Source organism: Hippichthys cyanospilos, chromosome 3, assembly GCF_059441005.1.
Source record: "Hippichthys cyanospilos isolate Australia breed blue-spotted pipefish chromosome 3, RoL_Hcya_1.0, whole genome shotgun sequence".
Lineage (NCBI taxonomy): Eukaryota > Metazoa > Chordata > Actinopteri > Syngnathiformes > Syngnathidae > Hippichthys > Hippichthys cyanospilos.
The window spans coordinates 27547331-27566488 of record NC_142371.1 but is presented as its reverse complement, the minus strand read 5'-3'; the positions used below and the strand labels follow the sequence as shown (position 1 = coordinate 27566488).

Sequence of the window (19158 nt, the reverse complement as noted above, 5' to 3'; positions counted from 1 at the left end):
AAGTGTCAAAATTGTTACATTTTGAAATATTAAGTGTTTTAATCATCTACTGGAAATTTCAGCTCCCTAGTGTTTTTTTTCCCATTGATTCTTCTATAATATAAAAAAAATCAAAGGAATTTCCATGATTTGTTACATAATGCCACAAGAGTTAAAAAAAAAATCAACCTTAATAGAAAAACAAAAGTATCAATTTAAATGAGAAATGAGAAAAACTACAATTACTATTTTAAAATAGCGAGTTACTTTTCAGTCACCCTGTAATCAGAAAACATAAGAATTGTATAACTTTATAACATGGGTTAGTGTCATTGATAGAAACTTACCATGTATTCAATCACATTGCCAGATGCTGAGAAAGGTTGCTGTCATCTGCTGTGATGCTTAAATAAGCACTGTGGCCCTAAATTCTGTCTTTGGTGTCTATGTTCAGTGACAGTTTCTGTCAGCATTCACACGCTACTCAATATGTCACAATGAACATTTTGGAAAGTATAAATAAATAGGAACTGTGAGTACAGAGCCGCCGTCTCAATGCAAGGTTCTTCCCATCCATCATCTCTCTCTCCAAAGACGGCGGCTCTTACTTTATCTAGCACCTGACTTTGGGGAAATGGTGAAGCTATTGTATGATCTCCGTTTACCCTCAGGCCAACAATGTGCTGAAGGCAGCATCGCTGATCAGTGGTGATTGCAGGAGACAAGGAGCAATTCCATTTAATTGCTGCATCCATGCACCAGCGCCATTCAAACAGCACTTGCAGGAGAAATAAGAAAGTAAAGAGGGCAATTACATTACAGTAGTGGGCAAGAATGAGATAGATAGATAGATAGATAGATAGATAGATAGATAGATAGATAGATAGATAGATAGATAGATAGATAGATAGATAGATAGATAGATAGATAGATAGATCGATCGATGGATCGATCGATTGATCGATCGATCGATCGATCGATCGATAGATCGATAGATAGATACCAATCCCTAACCCAAACCCCTAACCCTAAAAAAAAAAATGGACTTCCTTTTTCTTTAGCATGCCTGGGGGTTTTTGCATTGTTTTTTCGCTTTAAGCTAAATTGACTTTATTAATGCAAAGATAGGTGCTTGTATTTAATACACAGCTTGTACTCGTACTTTGTTTTACGTTAAGTTTGAAAAACTATAACTGCGAGTGACAATAAAAAGCTAGAATCTGCTTTTTTGAAAGATTGTTTACTCTCTGACAAGCTACTGACTTGTGAGTTGTTCACTGCCAGCAGCGCTTTTACCTCGAATCACGTTGAAGCAAAAAAAAAAAAAAAAAAAAAGTGAATGGCATCTGGTATCTGCAAGTTGTCACTCTGGTGTATTTTGTCGAACTTTTAGTGCAGTTTTAATTTCCTGATTTCTTTCGCAGGCACACACAAAGCCGTCTGCAGTAGCCAAGTTGCAAGGACCGTTAACTCATCTCGGCTTCCCCGTCATGCCGATTTTTGCGGCCCGCTGCAAGTCAAAGGTCAGTTTTGGCATGAAAAGCGAGATAGCGTGAAAAAATATCGGGAGCCGAGTGGAGTATAATTAACAATTTAATTAATCCTGGACTTCCACCCCATTTAGCTTGCTCCCTCTTGAATGAGATTGTGCGGCTGTATAACAAAGCGACACATCAGTCTCGCCAGGCTGGGCCATTATCATTTGGACTGCGAGCGTCTCATCCCTGCGTCATTCCTTTGCTCTCATCTCCTATCTATTGGCACATATCGACTGTTTCTGCATAGTCTCAGTCACGGAGATTTAATATCACAAGTCATGCTGAACTTCTATGGCTACTAATGGATTGTGTATAATGTGGCACTTAAAATGCATGAGCAGCCACTGATTTATCTGTAATTTGCCTCCACTGGAGCGTAACTCCCTCAATACTTGCATCTTGGCTTGGGAGCACCGCGGAGGATGTTGCATCAGAGTTTGAACACACAAATGCTTCTCCCGCACATAAAACGGATATTTTGGCCCGGCCGATGCCCGCGACGAGAGCGAGACACGCGCGAAATCGCGGACTTGAGGCTTCGAGCCGGCGGCGGGCCGCGTGCAGATGGACGTCCCCCAAAGGTTCCATTCACCTTTGTTTTTTCGACGCCGTCAACCCATGAGCGCCTTAATGACGGTGTGCACTTTTCGCGCATTTGCTACAGTGATAAAAGTGGAATTTTTATACCCTGTTTGAATAGTTGCTGTGGTCCCTGCCAGATGCAGTGACATTGGACCCCCCTTCCCTCCTCTCCACATTTTTTTTTAATTCCCTTTGACCTCTTGGAGGTCACGCAACATGAAGCAAGGAGCTGTTAGCAGATCGATGGGTTGGGTTTAAAGGTGTCTGTGTTGTCATGGCAGCGGGCTAGGCCACCCCGGCTCAAGGTTAACAGCCGAGGGGCCGCAGTCATACGCCATTAAAGGAAGTGGTCGATGCCGCTGGACAGGTCAGACTGACACCGGCAACGTTTTAATCGCTCAGACTTTAAGTAAAGAAACAAGCTCTTAATGCTGCACAGATTTATTGGCCATTGCAGAGCCATGCGGCCGACTGTAGAGTAATCTTTGTGTGATTTACTTAACCTAACCTAACATTATATCTTTAATTGCTGGCCACAAAGTGCTATATGATGAAAAGAAATGGGGCAACCTCCTGCATTAGCTATCCCATATTTTAAGAATCTATAGTCATGAGTTTTCTATCAAAAACATAGCAATAACACATCCATCCATCCAGACATCCATTTTCTATACGCTTTTTCTGTTCAGGGTCACGGGGAGCCGCAGCCAATCCCCGCTGACTTCAGGCGATAGGCAGACTACACTTTGGACTGTTCGCCAGTCAATCACAAGGCAGCAATTTTCCATGATTGCTATTTTTTTTTTGTAGCCTCGGGTCATGATTTCTGTAGTCTCTTCTTTCTAATGTTTTCCGTGGGTTGACAGAAAAATAAATCAGCGATATTAGTATGGTACTCTGGAGGAAAATAAATATATATACTGAATGGAATACTTTCCAATCCGGGCTCAAACTTCATCTTTTTAGCACATTACAAATAGATTTATGTTGAATTTGTATTTGTATTGATTTTTTACAGCGTCCTTCAGTGCCCACAAAGGTACCTATGGTTGAATGTGAGACTAAATTGTCTGTCTCTGTGACTGACCAGCAACCGCCTCAGGGTGTAGTTCGGGGATAGGCCCCAACCCACCTGTGACCTTGAACAAGATAAACAGTCGAAAATAGACAGGTGGATGGAATGTTGAATACAAATATGTACCGTATCTTCAAATATGCATTTGTTTTTAAATCTAAAAAATGTCACGTGAAACCTACGTGAGTAGTGCTTAAAAATATTGAGTTCTCCAAACCCCTTCATAATGACCACATTAAAAACAATAAAAAGTAAAGTTGCAAGACAGAGGTGTCCAAACTATGACCCTGGAGCCATTTGCGAACCCACCATCCACATTTTTGCGGCCCGGGGCATGGACTAAAAATACATTTTAACACGACTTGCAATGCTCTTCAAAATAAATGGGTTTGATTGTGGACAGCGTTAGAAGTATAAAAAATATCCTAATTTTCCTCATCACCTTTAACCGAAACCCTTGAAGTAGTAGTTGTTGTTGTTTTTTTCAATAAATAACTTTATATAAACAATAATTGCCTGCGAAATTTATTTTTTACCATATTAAATAAGTTCAAATAAAAAATACTAACGTGGCCCTTACGTCTCTCGATTTATCTGTATGTGGCCCTCGGAGTAAAATGTTTGGACACCCCTGGTCTAAATGTTCATCAAGTAACACTGTTGCAAGTCACTTGAACTTTATACACAGTTTGAACATGCTATTTTTACCTAAGTACAGGAAAACTTTGCATAGAAATACAACTGAAATTTTATACATTGGCAGTGATTTTTCCAAGTACAATTTGCGTGAACCTGATTACCGTGAGTGGTTCTAGTACCACTCTCAACAAGCTGTAACTAACACACAAAATATATATTTGTTTGATCCCAAGAATGCAATAAAAGCAGGATAATTCACTTCAGTGCATGGGGACACAAAATGATTTTTAAAAAATTATTTTCTATCACCACTTCAAATATAAAGGTCACAGTAGTATGTGTGACCAGAATATAGATTATGAATACAGTATTGGCAAGGCATGCACAAGGTAACTCAATGTGCATCGCATAATTACAGAATACAATCTTTAATAGTATTTACAAACAAAGGGATTCAAAACATTTAAAAGTAAACATATGTAGCTAACTCAAATTTAGCATACAGCGCAAGGACAAGATTTTTTTGGGGAGGGTTGCAGCGTTTCGCATAGAATATATATTGTAATACATGCCTTCATATAGAAAACATTATCATAAGAGGATGTGCATGAGCAAACTTTCTGCCCACACATCTTCACACATCTTTGATCCAATTTGAGTTGGAGGGCTCCTCACCCAACCGTGCTTCTGAGGTGACGACCCCCCACCCACATCCTTTCAATTCCTTACAACAGTCTTTGTGTGCGTTGCTGCTCGGAATCTATAATGAGCACGGGGCTTATCTAATTAGCTGTGCAGATACTCTATGTCACACCAGCCTCATTCCGTTTAGTGTTCATTACCTCTGCATGAGCACACTGCTGCGCACTGTGGGAGCACCTGCATTCGCTAACTCCACATGTAGAAGCATCATATGCAGATAGTATACTGACGGGGATGGGCTGGAGGGTTTATGCAAATGCAATGGAGACAGTGGTGATGGCAAGTTATTCTGCGGGGAATAGTTCCCCCCTGACATGTCTTAAAACTCTGCTCGGTCACATGGCAAGCGTGTCACACCTTATTAATAAAAGCAGTCACGTGTGTTTACAGATCTGGAAGTCGGCCCACTGAATGACTGTGATATGTGATACATTTGTTTAGGAAGTAAATATAGACGACGTACATGCTGCACACTTGTGTCGTGTGTATGGGTATAAAACAGATGAATGTTACAATACTGCCACCTTCTGGCACTATTTTTTTGCCAAGCATACTTTTACATGTAAACAGTTGCGATAAGCGCTGAATAGTGACCTTTACTTGACATGCTTTACGCATAAATGTAAATGAGAACATCAAAATGACAAGAAGCTGTTCAAAAAAATTGCACATGGTAACAGTTAACTTTGTTCGTCGATCGACTCCCAAGTATTTTCTCTCCTGATGATGATGATCGTGTCATTGACAAGCGGAGGAAGAGCCGACGTTTTGTTCTTGCTCGGTTTCCATATGAGCAAATGAAGTTTGCGTCAATGCCAAATCTTCTTTAATCCGGCACTCTGAATCCCTGCACTCAGAGCTATATGAAGAAAAACAAGGCAGACTACATCACATTTTGTGTCATCGATGATGGCCATGCTCAGATGTATTGATTTGATTGCTGTCTGTCTAAAAACTACACAGCAAATACTGAACTTTTGAAAGGACGCCGCAAATTTCCTATCCTCTATTATCTACCGAAAAACCCAACCAGAAGTATAAATATAAAAATACTGCTTTGTTACCTCCTTGAGACCAATAACTGATGTTGAAGTGAAAAGAGAAGCTTTACTCAGTCATGCCTTTGCCTTCTCTCATTAATAAAAAGATCAACTTGATCCTGTGGCCTCTATTCGCAATAACAAACTCTTTTTTTGTGCCGGATTTACCGATTTTAGTTATAATACCGTACATTTTTGATGTTGGAACAGCCCTTTAATGCCTCATGCTTCGGAGTTTTCAATGTATCATTAGTCAGAACCTTCCCCCCAAAAAGTTCAAACTAATTCACGAACATAAAATTTCTAAATAAGGACGTTTTGTGACGTGGCACAATATTAGGTGATACCTGTCTGAATCTGAGTCGGCGGAGATGCTCGACTCCTTCTGCAAGGCCTCTTGGGAGAGAAATCTTTTTATGCCACAGCACTGCACCGCTTGTGCCACAGAATAGCGGGTTCTCCCTTCGGCGCAGGCCTCCATCTTGGCCACGCTGAGCTGCGACTGAAGGAAAAGGTGCAAGCAGCTGTCGGAGAGCAGCAAAGGACTCTGGAGGATCCTGCTTGATGAGATAGGAACATTTTAGGGATGTCCTTTGACCATTTGATAAGCGCACACAAAAAAAAAAGTGAAACGATAGAATCATTTATTTAATTGGCAGTTTTCCACTTCTGTTCCATTTAACTGGACAGAAACTTTGCTTGCCTCAAATCAAAAAGGAGTTGTACATTAAAAACAAACCAAACCAAAAGTATTTGTCAACATGTGACAACAATAAGGGGGGTACTTTTTGCATTGAAGCCCGAGGCAAACCCAGTCATGGGGCACTCTACACTCGTGTACTGCAAATATTTTGAACCTTCTTTACCATCATCTGCCAACTGTCAACTTGATTTGTCCTTAAAAGGCAAGTCAAATAAAAATATTTCTTTACAACAATATGTTCTCTCTGCAAACCCGCCAGGCACATGTGGGTTCGATTCCGACACTGGCCTTCACAAGTTCTGTGTGGGTTTTCTCTGGGTACTCCAGTTTCCTCTCAGATTCTCAAAAACAAGGTAAGTATATTGAATACCATTTGTAGAAAAGTGGGGCTGAACACTGTTGGAAAGTCAATTTTATACTTCATGTTCCTTTTTAAATTAAAGAACATTTAATTCCTAATCAGTATTGCCTGTGTTTGCCTGATGGTAATTCAGGGACTACTTTACAGACAGTGACGTTATTATGGAGGAAACCTACTGTAGCAGGGAGGCCCAAACGCCACAGGAAATGAAAAAAAATACAATGGTGTTTTAAAATGGGGAAAAGAAGATTATAAAAGAGTCAAAAAGGAAACAGTGGAAGCATGAACAACATGACAATTGAGTGAATAAAGGTGCACTTTACAATTTTAGCCATCTTCAGCAGTGAGAATGTTATACTTTGTATATCATTTCACAACTATTATTTTTCATGTCCTAGAAATACCTTTAAAAATGTCACTTGCCACTTGCTTTTGAGTGAAAATCACAACAGTTGCTCAGAACCAAGTTAGCTAGTTTTGGTCATGTGATTTCTGCAAGCTGAGCTGTGATTGGTTGTTACCCGAAACTGTGATTTCATTTTCAGTCAAAGCGAATAGCTAAATATGATTTTATCCATATCCATCCATCAATTCATCCATTTTCTAGAGCCGCTTATCCTCACAAGGGTCGCAGGCTTGCTGGTGCCTATCCCAGCTGACTTCGGGCAGTGGGCGGAACTCTCTGAACTGGTTGCCAGCCAATTGCAGGGCACTATTCATGCACCCAATCACACCTAAGGGCAATTTAGTGTGTCCAATACACCAGCTATGCATGTTTTTGGAGTGTGGGAGGAAGCCGGAGTGCCCAGAGGGAACCCATGCGGGCTCGGGGAGAAAATGCAAACTCCACACAGGAAGAACGAAGTGAGGTGGATTTGAACTCGGGTCCCTGAACTGTGAGGCGGACCACTGTGCCACAGAGCTGCCTATTTTAACGGTATTGTACGTGAAAATGAACTGATCTAATTCATTAATAGAAAATAATAATACATTTTTACAGGTGAAAATGTCCAAATAAGTAAAGTACCCCTTCAACACGCCTGCCTTACTGTTGTAAGTTCTGGGTTTGAATACCAATTTTGGAAGCAAGTTAGTTGTGAGAAAAAAAGAACAAAAAAACAAAACAAAAAGGGAAGAAAGAAATTAGAAGTGAAAATGCAGGAATGATACATGCTTTTATTTTGATATTGCAAAATGTTAAGAGACTTGATCATGCGAGAAAAGAAAAATAATCAGAAAAAGTCATTATCAGAAAATGAACATTTTCAAAATGAACATTTGCATGCTAGATCCAGAGCGCTAGTATCCGAGATTTGCGACAGAGACCAATTTAACCCCACAAAATATTGAAAAAATGTTTTCCAAAATATGATGAGTCTTACTGTTCCAAGAACCTCTGGAGGCCCACCATACGCTCAGAGATCTGCTGTGCGTTGTTGAGGCTGAAGAAGGGGTTCTTTGGGGGCAGCTGCGGTAGTTGCGCCCTGCCAAGGACAATTTCCAAAAAATGATCGCTTGACTGAGACGACACCAGAAGCTGTGTGACAGTGCTGAATCATTTCCACTCACATCAGCATAGAATTTGCTTGCAGCCTTTGTCGGAGCCACACGAACTCACTGAACCTCCTTCTCACCCGCGACATCTTCTTGGTGAAGAAAACACTGTCTGTCTAAAATTCATGACAAAATTAGTCATAAATATTTTGTGGTTGAAAAAAAAAAATGCCGCTTTACTTACATGTAGGCAAATTTCATAGTCCATATATGCATGCCAAAAGTCATTCTTTTGGATGCGTGGGTCTCGAACCCACACGCTGATGACCTGCTGCATGGAGGACTCACGCGGGAATACTGGCCATGAGGAGAAAAGGGAAGCGTTGTTGGTTTTTTTTTTTTTTTTTTTTTTTTTATCAAGATAGAGGAAGTTACATGACATGTTCGGAAATTCCATAGATGTTTTTTTACTGCTAAGGTCCAAAAAGGCAAAGGTCTTGTAGACATAGTTAAAGGTCAACATTTAATCGTTAGGCCTACCTGAGTTCATCTGGAAGGTCAGTTCCCTCTCTTGCAGGTCACCATGTTGCAATGTGTGTTTTAGAAGAATGTGTGATCGTGTTGCACCTAGCAGTGAGCTGGAGGGGTTTATTTACAGCTCTGCTGTTAAAAAAAAAAAAAAAAAAGGACAAAGGTTTCCAAATACTGCATAGTCATAAGACTTCCACTGGCTCCTCCCATTTTCCCTTCCAGTGCTGCCGCAGCAAAACAAAGCTCAAACAATCATTTGGCACGTGCAGTATGCAGTCGGTCGACTAAAAAGTGCATGTTTGTACATATTAGAGTAGAATTTGAGTCAAAAACTCAGTAAAACTGAGTAAAACACAGTACAACAACAACAAATCTTTTTGAAAGTGGAAGTTGCAAAAGTGTGCACACCCCCTTGAAACCGATGATGTGGCTGTGCTCAGATTTAACCAATCGCTCGTAAGTTCAAATCTGAGTCAGCGCATAGCTCGCAACATTTAAAGTGCCACTGATTCACCCCAAAGCAAATTCGGATATTCTTGCAGGCTTTTCCTGACTTTTTGTTTGCTTGTTTCTAGAAGTATGACTGCAACGTGTTAGTACTCATAATGATTTCAAACTTTTTATTATTCCATTCACCTTGGCTTTTTTTTTCCTTTAAGCAGCGTTGTTTGTGCCAAACAGCTTTTAGAATTATTATCAAGAAGCCAAGGTTGAACTTTTGGCAATAATTCCAAAAGATATCTTAGCTAAAACATGTTTTGATTTGTGCTCTCAAGATGAAAAAAAGAGATGAACCTGTAATTAATTCATATAACTTTAATCTCACATAAATTTTTCAAATGATACTTTTTTGACAAATCAAAAGATTGACACACAACAAGAAAGTATTAGCTTCTCTCATTTTAATTTCTTTAACAGATGTAGTTGTAACCATTTACCTTCTGCTGTATTTGAGACTAGTCCCAAGTGCTGACAACCTTTCGTTTCAACCACCAAGATGAATGGTACTGTTTTGTTTTTTTTTTCTCATTTTTTTTCTCGCCAGATTACTAAATAACATTAAAATATTGTCCATCATGTCCGTTACAGACTTGCTCAAACACGGGAAGTTCTTGAGTATAGTTTGGGAAAGAGTGTTGCTATGGGTGCTACTTTTGCTATCATTAGCTGTGGCTGCAATTGCAACTGGGTGCTTTGCATTTATGTGGCAGGCTAAAGATGAGCTGCTTCTGTGCTAAATAAGCTCCTTCTTACGAACTGCATATCACTATTTCTAGGAACATTTTTTTTTCTTTTAAGTAAAATTTGTAGAACTCCTCTCACATGCTCTTCCATTTTCATGTTTTCTTTGTGCCGTCCAACCCACGAGAAGAGCCTATCAGATTTTGTCAAACACAATGACAATGAATCAACATCCACTTCAGGGTGCGGTTGACCTTTGTTTTCCAAACCCCAAACAACCCAAACACAAGAAGCCCGATGCATAAAAAGACATTTAATCTGCATACAGAAAGCACAAAGTTAAAGATTTAAAATTAGATTAACGTGATTTAAGAAAATAATGCTTTAACTATGACTGTAATTATTTAACAAATCATGTTAATCTGACATTCCAATTTTTTTTTATGTCACAACTTCATGGAACCACAATTACTGAGTTTCTGTTGAGATTATGATATTAAGCAAAAACAACTATTTCGGCATATCAGAAGGATAAAAAATCAAAGACAAAAGATTTATGCTCCCAAAAGAGTCACCTGTGTGTAAAATTTACTCGTGAAACAAAACTATTAAAACTACAGTTTTGAAGAACAAAAATGTCCTAACAAGACCCCTGAAAAACCTTGTCATTGAAGTAACATTATTGCTTACATTTGCTGTCAGATTTTTGCGGTTGCGAGCGCGTGAGGAAAAAGAATACACGTTGCCTTGAGTAAAGGTCCCACAAGGATTCTTTTATTTGCAGCCACGTCACGTATCCACAGTCTTTACACACGCACATACAACGTAACTGCGCTCTGTAGTAGATTAGGTGTGTTTTATTCGGAAGGTGTAAATTTAAGTCCAATGTATGTTCCATGCACGTGAGGATTAACTGAGCGAGGAAATCCAAATGCTCATCTAAAGTGCAACGTTTAAACTTTTTAGAGACTGTACTAAAATTCTGCACAACTCTTTCAGAGCAGTTAAGGCATTTTTTTTATTTTTTGCTTATCACTGGTGATTAGCACCATTTTGAATGAAAAAAAGTCAATCTTTTGAAAGAAATATTTGGTATAAAGCAGTTAATTGGAAATATGCAGGGTGATCATTTTGAATAAAACATCAGCCGCTAAATAAATTTCACAAGACACCAAGACAGGAAATAAAAAAGTTAGTAAGTACATATATCCAAGTACTTTGCAGTTAACATTATTTCCCCTTCAATGTACAGAGTGGTTTCATTTACAAAAAGCTCGACTCTGCTACGTTAATTTAAAAGCTTTCGGTACTTTGAAAATGAGCATCACAACGGACAAAAATGGAACTAGCTTTTCACACAAATACACATTGATTATAATAAATTTAGCAAACATAATTATGCAGTTGGGCACGGTTGTAAAAAATAAATGTACACTTGGAAAAAAAAGTGCACACTGACTGATGAAATTTTAATATGAACAGCAGGAATTTGACGACAATGACAAAGATTACAATTTCTTTGCTCACCTTTGTGTCAAATTTAGAATCTCTTTTTGATGGCAATTAAGCAGAACAACACAGCTAAGAGATGAACCTGGCCAGATTTAGCTCACAGTGTTTATCAACACTCAACAGTGCTTCGAGTAGTCAAGTACAGGTAGTGCAGTGGTTCTCAAAAGGTGGTCAAGAGTAACAATAATGGCACACAAGCTCCCCCTAGTGGTACATGATAGAATCACTGAATTAACTTCAAACTGAGCATGTTGCAGTGGCTTCAACTTAAAAAAAAAGAAAAAAAAATCCAGTACAGTTCATATGTTAAGTACAGTTCAGTTGTAAATACATTTTTACACAGCGTAACTGTTTGTTTTCAAACATTTAGGCACAATTTTTATTGGACCTTTGCACAAAATATTTTTTTTATTGGATTGTTATTTAAGTCGTTTTTTTTCAGCTTATTTAATCACTGTGCTCATGTGCCCATAATGCTTAAAGTAGCTTACAATAATTTTAGGACTGTTACCTCTGCCTCCTATTTGAGGAACATTTGGGCCTACGGTGCTACTTCATTGTAAGCGATTCAATCCCAAAGACATATTTTTACATTATCAAGCCCGTCAATCCCATAAACCGATTTATATTTGATACATTTTTTTCAAGTTTTTGGCTATGCGAGGATCTAAAACTGGCTTGTACTAAATACATGGAGGTACAAAGTGATCACTTATGTACTTATGTGATTATTTCTGGTACTAATGTACTAAGAGTAATCTATTACTCGGTCCTTTAAGTAATTGATTACTTAAAAACACAATTACTTTAGGTACTAAGAAATTGATTACTCAATTACTAAATCAGTAAATATTAAAGTAATCAATTATGTACTATAAAGTAATTGATTATTTTAACACTTAACTGCCTAAAATAATGGGTTACTTTTATATCAAAATGCCTAAAGTAATCAATTACTTTACTTAAAGCGACACTGTGTAAGATTTAAACCATTACAGACAGCAGGAGGTGCTGCATTTACCATTATCCGTAGCTTTAACAGACATGGCAGCCTCCATGTAATATCATTTAATGATGACTAGATCTATGATTATATTCAAAACATACTGTTGGTCGTTAAGAAAACATTTACTTGCAAGTTTTTGAAATTTATAATGATTTAATTTCTTCCTTTTTACTGAAAAACTGTCTAAATCTTACATAGTGTCCCTTTAAGCACTTACTTCATTTAGTACCCGCTATTTTAAACCTCCTTTTAGCCAAACACTTGGGGGAAAAAAGAAAAAAGTAAATAAATACCTGGGATTGAATATCTGCACTCGTAAAAAACGTAAAAGTAATTCTTTGGGACTGAATGAGTTACTGTTAGCCGATATGAGCGTACTAGCCAAGCCAAGTAATTTTTGAAGGGGTATTTTATGTAAAACAATACACTGAACTACTATTTCCTTGAAATACTCAAACTACAAGATATGCGCTCTGTCACATATGACGGGTTAAGTTGACACTGCAGCGACTTCTTCAGTACATAATACACAATTACAACTTTCCTGACTTCTAAGTTGAGTGCAGAGTTGTTACTTCCCTGCCTGCTGCTAAAATGTGCTACAACACACACTGGAAAAGAAAAAAAAAAAAGAGCTGAAACATGACATTACTACCTTCAAAAAAAACATACAAACAGTCCACAGTGATAGCGTGTGCTACATGATAACACAAGGAGAGGCTACGGGTTAATCGGCTGCAAAAAAGGCAGCCTTTAGTATCTATCGCTGTTATGCGCTTGAGGTCAGCTGAGCGACGGCGCTCAAGAGAGGTAAAACTTCAAAAATCCACGCCGTAGTATCACCTCGACCCGCGACGGCGCGCGTCACTGCTCGTCATCTCCGCAATGCCACGTCAGCTTCTGTTCGTAGAAGTCGATGACAGCCTGGGGGCACCTGGCGCTGGCCTCGTGAGCTGGTAGCAGGGCCACATCGCCGGAGTTCTTCCTGCGGCGCGACATGCAAAAGCAACCCGCTGGATCATACAAAGAATAATGCGTGGGATAACAATACTAGCATCAATATTTCAGTCACTGTGAATATAGTTTTTACCACTGCTTTAATATTACAACAAAAACCATGCAGCAACACTTGTCGACAGACAACATAACAATACTTAGGCACATATTCTATATCCCCTGCAGAAAACAACTAATTTTATTCCAGTTTACCGAGTGACACGAATTGTTTCCTGCTTTGCATTTAATTAACAAATTACTGTATGTTTTAAATTAATTACGAATCGCAAATACTTTAGCACACAGTTTTTTTTTCTAATTTAAAGGGGAAGTCAAACCCAAAATCATTTTTGTATGTCCTTTGCAACGCCACTAGTCCAAGCCCAGCATTCAGATTAATATTGCAATTTGGAAATGTGCATTGAACCAAATCAAGCTGTTTTTATTCATCATGTTGGTTGTTACCTGACCTCAGATTGTGTTGTCATTTTCGGTAAACAGTGAGTGACAAAATGTATGCTCCATGTGTTGGATTATTTGGAAAAAAAAAAACAACAACCCAAAACAAAACAGGTGTAACTCACCTACCGATACATATTCCACAAACACAATGTTAATTATATGATTCAGCATGCCATGTTTAGACTATTGGTGGCGCATAGATTGATTTTTTTTTTTTCTAACAATTGAGCTAACTTCCCCTTTAAGAAAAATGATGTGTTTTTTATTGTGAGGCTGAAATAATGGTATTTCCATTTATTTTTGTCGGGAAATATCCTTTTTTTCCTGGGGTTTTTTGAGTGTTTCCTTCCCCTTCTGGGAGCTTTGACAGGGGATGCTGTTGTGTACCTTATACTGAAAAGATGTCTCTGTACGACCTCTTTTCATCTGTGAAGCCCTTTGAGACTTCGGTGATTTAGGGCTATATAAATAAAATTTGATTGATTTGATTGATTGATTTTCCTAAGGAAATATTAGTTTTTCATTATATCTATGGAACTTTGTAAAAGTTGCTGCAAAAAAACAATTTTTGGAATGGCTAATCTTGTTTTAAGTAATGCTATTGTTGTTTTTGTAAATGAGCAAAGGCAGGGGGAAAATCAAGCCACAACTTAAGGCACCATTTCCATGAATTTAGTGTCCTGGTCACATACTTCCAGCCATTGCACAAACACCAAATCCCCATTTACTCATTGTAAAACTGCACAGTTTACAAAAAGAGGAAGAAGTGACGTTACCATTTGACTAAAAACACGAGCTCTCCCCGTTTGTCTGCGGAGCCGATGATGCACTCAAGCTCGGGGTAAGCGCTCGAGTCTGCGGGCGAGTCTGGATCCTTGCCGCAGGGCTGAGAGTGTAGCTGTGGCGGGGACTAAATCAAGTAGAAAAAGTCGGAAGTGGTTTTAACAAAGAGAAAATCGTTCAAACAACACGTGGGAAAAAGGAACAAAGTGGTCACTTTCAAAGTGTACGCCTTCAAGTCATGTCAGCTGATTGTAAAAAAGAAAAATGCCCCCCCCCCAAATATTCGAAAAGTCTTAGAATTTTTATTTTGTTAAATAGTATTCTACTTGTATGTTGTGTGACCACAGTATATTATATTTACTCGTTCTGCCTTGGTCAACATTTAGGTGTTAAAAAAAAAAATGGAAACGTTCCAATTCCCAGAGAGCACACTCACTATTTCTGTCTCCTCCATCATTTCTTCTTTCGGAACAAACTCCTGGTCCTCTTCCTCATTGTTGTGCGTGAGGTTATTTCTCAGATACTCCTCAATCAGTTCAGGACAGTCCAGGTTATCCTCGGGCTCCCACGTATTTTCTGCACTGGAAGCAGATGGAGTATAAGTAGTGCTTGCTAAGTCACACGGTAATTAAAAGAGTGCTCCAATAAAAGAAGATTAAAGAGAATTTGACATCTATCTGAAAATCACTTGTAGTGAAATAATTAATGATGATACACAAACAGTTCCAATGCATTTTTTTTTAAATTTAAAGTCATTCATAAAGAAAGTGAACTTATAGTACAGATGTGTCCAAACTATGGCTCAGGGGATTTGTGGCCATGACTTTTTCAGTGGTCCACACAATATATTCAAAATGACAAGGCTACTCCTAATAACTTTACAACTACCCTGATTTACATCATTTTCATGTTGCGACGTGGAATACTGAGTTTTTTCATTGCGTATTTATGACATTTTCACATTTTGCAACTGTCATGACCCTAGGGGCTTGGCAGTATTTGTGTTGTTTCATCTCCATCTGCAGGCGATTTTAGGTAATTACACTTATTTTCAGTTGCCGTCCCTGCAACGAGTCACTACAATTCTGCTATTGGTCAGCTTCTCCTCACGGAGATGGTGGTCTGCTATTGGTCGGCCTCACTCATTTCAAAATGGCTGAACAGTAAAGCTTTGTTTGATTGTGAGTGGTTACAAAATCGTATTTATAGTGCATTTTACTGCTTGATTCAAATTTGAAAGGGTTAGCCATGGGTCCCAAGATTACTAGTTATGTTAAAGAGAGAAGTAAAAAGATGATTCATATGGAAATGATGCAGGAGATAACCCTTATTAGGGAATATGAGCATAACAAGCGGCACTCAAAGGTAAATAAATCCTTTCTATATTTTGTATTTAGGATGTTTTCTTATTGTACACGTATATTATATATACGTAGCACTTACTATACTATTTTGGTACCAATTTTTATTATGTGTGTACAATTTTAATGTTTTTACCCGGGGTTCTAAACGCATTAGCTATTTAACTTAGGTTTGGACTGCCCGTCATACGTCGAATTCGCCTTACGACCCCAACCGCGGAACGGATTAATGTCGTAACATGGAGGCCCACTGTGGGTGTATGTGTGTATATATACACACATATATATATATACATATATATATATACATATATATATATATATATATATATATATATATATATATATATATATATATATATATATAATGTGTGTATATATACACACATTATATATATATATATATATATATATATATATATATATATATACACACATTATATATATATATATACACACATTATATATATATATATATATATATATATATATATATATATATATATATATATATATATATTACACACACATGTGTGGGAGTGGTCGAATCAGTTGTGCGTTAGCAGCTGATTTTGTTAAGCAAGATTGTACCACGTTATTTTCATTAAAAGAAGCAAGCAGACCAAACCAACATTTAATCCATCTATGTTCACAAAGAGGCACATTAAGATAAGCTTTATTCAGTGTTGAGAATTCCTCTAGTGCTCCAGTTTGTATTGTTTACTTACCAGTGTTATCTTATTTAGAAATATTTGCTTTTATTGTGGAAGGGTGCACTTTCTTTCTTGTTTTCGTTCCTTGTTTGTCATTTAGCTTTTAGCGGTGTTTGTGTTAGCTAAAGTTGTTACCTTCTTGGTTTCAAGAAAAGAACAAGAAGACTTACCCAATGTTTGAGTCCACCCTCATTCAGACGCAGGGGCATTAAGATGACATTTATTTTGTGTTAAGAAGTCTTCAAGTACTTTAATTTTTAATGGCCGCGCTATATTTCTGTTTCCTGTTTTTACCTTGCCGAAACTGATTGTCTGTCTTGCGTCACGTTTCGTGTCCCATTGCACGAACACACCCTATAGATCAGGGGTGGCCAAGTTTGGTCCTCAAGAGCCACAATCCAGCCTGTTTTCATTTTGTCCCTTCAACTAACACATCTGATTCAAATGATTAGCTCATCAGCATGCTTTGCTGAATCCTGATAACAACGCTGATTTGAGTCAGGTTTGTTGGTTGAAGAGATATATTGAAAACACACTGGATTGTGGCTCTTGAGGACCGAACTTGGCCACCCCTGCTATTGATGATGCCGTATCACCCAAACGCGCAAACTTCATTGACTGCAATTCAAATGCGTCGCTTGTTACGCCATCCATGTAGTCAATCTGAACCAAGCATTTTTAATTTTTTGTTTTTTCCCAAACCACGGAGAGCCGCAACGTAAGGATGAAAGAGTCGCATGGGGCTCCAGAGCCACAGGCTGCTGACCTCTGGTCTAGTGGCAAACATGGCCGTTGGCCATCCAAAACTTCCTAAATTATTTGCCTCATCACCGACTACTCTTTCCCAATTTAAGTTGGAAATATATACAATATGTAATTGTTTCTTTGACATGTTTAACAAATTAGTAAATGGATTTTGAGAAAAGTATGCCCCCCCCCCCCCTTAATATGGGGGGGTGGGGGGTGGGTACTTACTCGGTGAAGCCTTTCCACTTTAAGAAGTACTCCACTCTTCCATTGACGATCCTACGACGAGTGATCTTCTCAACCGCAAACTCCTGCACCATGTCAGAATCCTCTGTCTTCCTCTGCTTGGCTGTCTGCTTCTTCCTCATCCTTCCTGCAAAAGGCCACACAATTGTGAGTTCAAAGGTCATTTTGGTTTCGAAGCTTCATGTGATTTGTTTGATTAGTCGTCTCGCCTGGAATCCCAATTTGCAGACAGTCAGCTATTTGTCAAAAGCAGTTGCAAGATAAAATACAATCTTCACATTTGGAGTCAAGAAATGCTCATACGTATCTATTTATATATTCTAAGTATATTTTTCAGGTAAAATTAGATGAGATCATCATTACACTATCGCTTGGCGATACCCATGGGTTTTCTAAAGTATTTGTAGTGATTCAATATAGATTAGTCATCAACAATGACGTGATCTGTTTTTTTTTTTTTTTTTTACTTTATTTAACAGCAACCGTGTACATAAACATGACAAAACATGGATGTAAAGTCTACCAGCAATACAACACTAAAGTATAACCGAACACGAGGTAGCAATAAAAGTAATAAAGTGTAGCAAGTGATGTGATCTGCTGTGTTCTTCGCACAAGAGCCCAATGACGTATGTTTATATAGCTCCACCTGCTGGATTCTACCCGGAAGCCAACACGCTACCATACAAACACGCCACTCGTCCTCATGTTTTAGTTTGCGGAACAGGTTCGACATTTGTGTGGGACCGGTTCGGCTCATTCACGCTGCGTGGGAAAACACGTACGTTATTGTGGTGTTAAAACAACAGCCCCGCTTCGGTCCTTCGGTTCGGTTCGGTACGGGGGAGGTTTGGAGCAGGGGAGGGGGGGCACGTCCGGAGAGTAGTACCCCGCACTTCTCGTCTTCGGTACCGCCAAACGAGCCGCTCCGCCGTGTTCACGTGCGAGGAAAGAACTTTGTGGTGGCCGAGTTGAGATTAAAGATGGCCGTTGGATGCTCGGAGGAAGGAAGTGGTTGCCAAGGGAAAAGGTCATGCCAGGAAAACCGGGAGGAGACGACGGGAGCGCGCACGCCGTCGACCAATCACACGCCAGTCCGTCTCGTCCGCGTCCTCGCGGGCCGTTCGTCCGGAAGCAGCGCCGCCACCCTTGGGTGTCACCTGGATATGACACGCCGAGTGACATTTTCTCAGTAGTAGTGGGCATTCATTGTTGTTGTTATTGTTTTTTTATTATTACTATTTAAAAAGATCTCCATATTACACTAGTGATATATTTTATGTCAATAGACTTTCAATATATTGTCTTCGAAGACAGATACCAATTTGCACGGAGCGATGTGCACTGGTCGACCTCTCAAACATCAATGAGGAGAACAGCGAGAAACAACCACTGAGGCGTTTGATTGACAGCTCTCTTTTATCCAATAGGAAAGCGAGAGGCTTCTGATTGGCTACATGGAATCACGTTTCCCCTCACGTTTTGAATATTTTTCCAATGACTTTT

General features: G+C 38.9%; 3 protein-coding genes across 3 annotated transcripts in view; 1 reads left to right on the top strand and 2 right to left on the bottom strand.

Moving 5' to 3' along the window:
* The window catches only part of LOC148426642 (src kinase-associated phosphoprotein 2-like), a 31210-nt gene extending 24565 nt beyond the window's left edge, over positions 1 to 6645 (top strand). The window contains exons 12-13 of the transcript XR_015865064.1: positions 1404 to 1502; positions 6518 to 6645. The gene's annotated coding sequence lies outside the window, so the exon portion shown is untranslated. The remainder of the gene's footprint in view (positions 1 to 1403; positions 1503 to 6517) is intronic.
* On the bottom strand, positions 4355 to 8759 carry LOC148426641 (sorting nexin-10B-like). The gene is made up of 6 exons (XM_088410464.1): positions 8654 to 8759; positions 8358 to 8470; positions 8189 to 8289; positions 8002 to 8103; positions 5903 to 6112; positions 4355 to 5374 (listed from the first exon to the last, which is right to left on the bottom strand). The coding sequence occupies exons 1-6, from the start codon at positions 8661 to 8663 to the stop codon at positions 5254 to 5256; spliced, it is 657 nt and encodes a 218-aa protein (XP_088266590.1). The 5' UTR covers positions 8664 to 8759; the 3' UTR covers positions 4355 to 5253.
* A 2515-nt stretch (positions 8760 to 11274) lies between these two features.
* LOC148426640 (chromobox protein homolog 3-like) lies at positions 11275 to 18800 on the bottom strand. Its single transcript, XM_088411628.1, has 5 exons — positions 18438 to 18800; positions 17635 to 17779; positions 15022 to 15166; positions 14579 to 14712; positions 11275 to 13329 (listed from the first exon to the last, which is right to left on the bottom strand). The coding sequence occupies exons 2-5, from the start codon at positions 17772 to 17774 to the stop codon at positions 13209 to 13211; spliced, it is 540 nt and encodes a 179-aa protein (XP_088267754.1). The 5' UTR covers positions 17775 to 17779; positions 18438 to 18800; the 3' UTR covers positions 11275 to 13208.
* Positions 18801 to 19158: the final 358 nt, after the last annotated feature.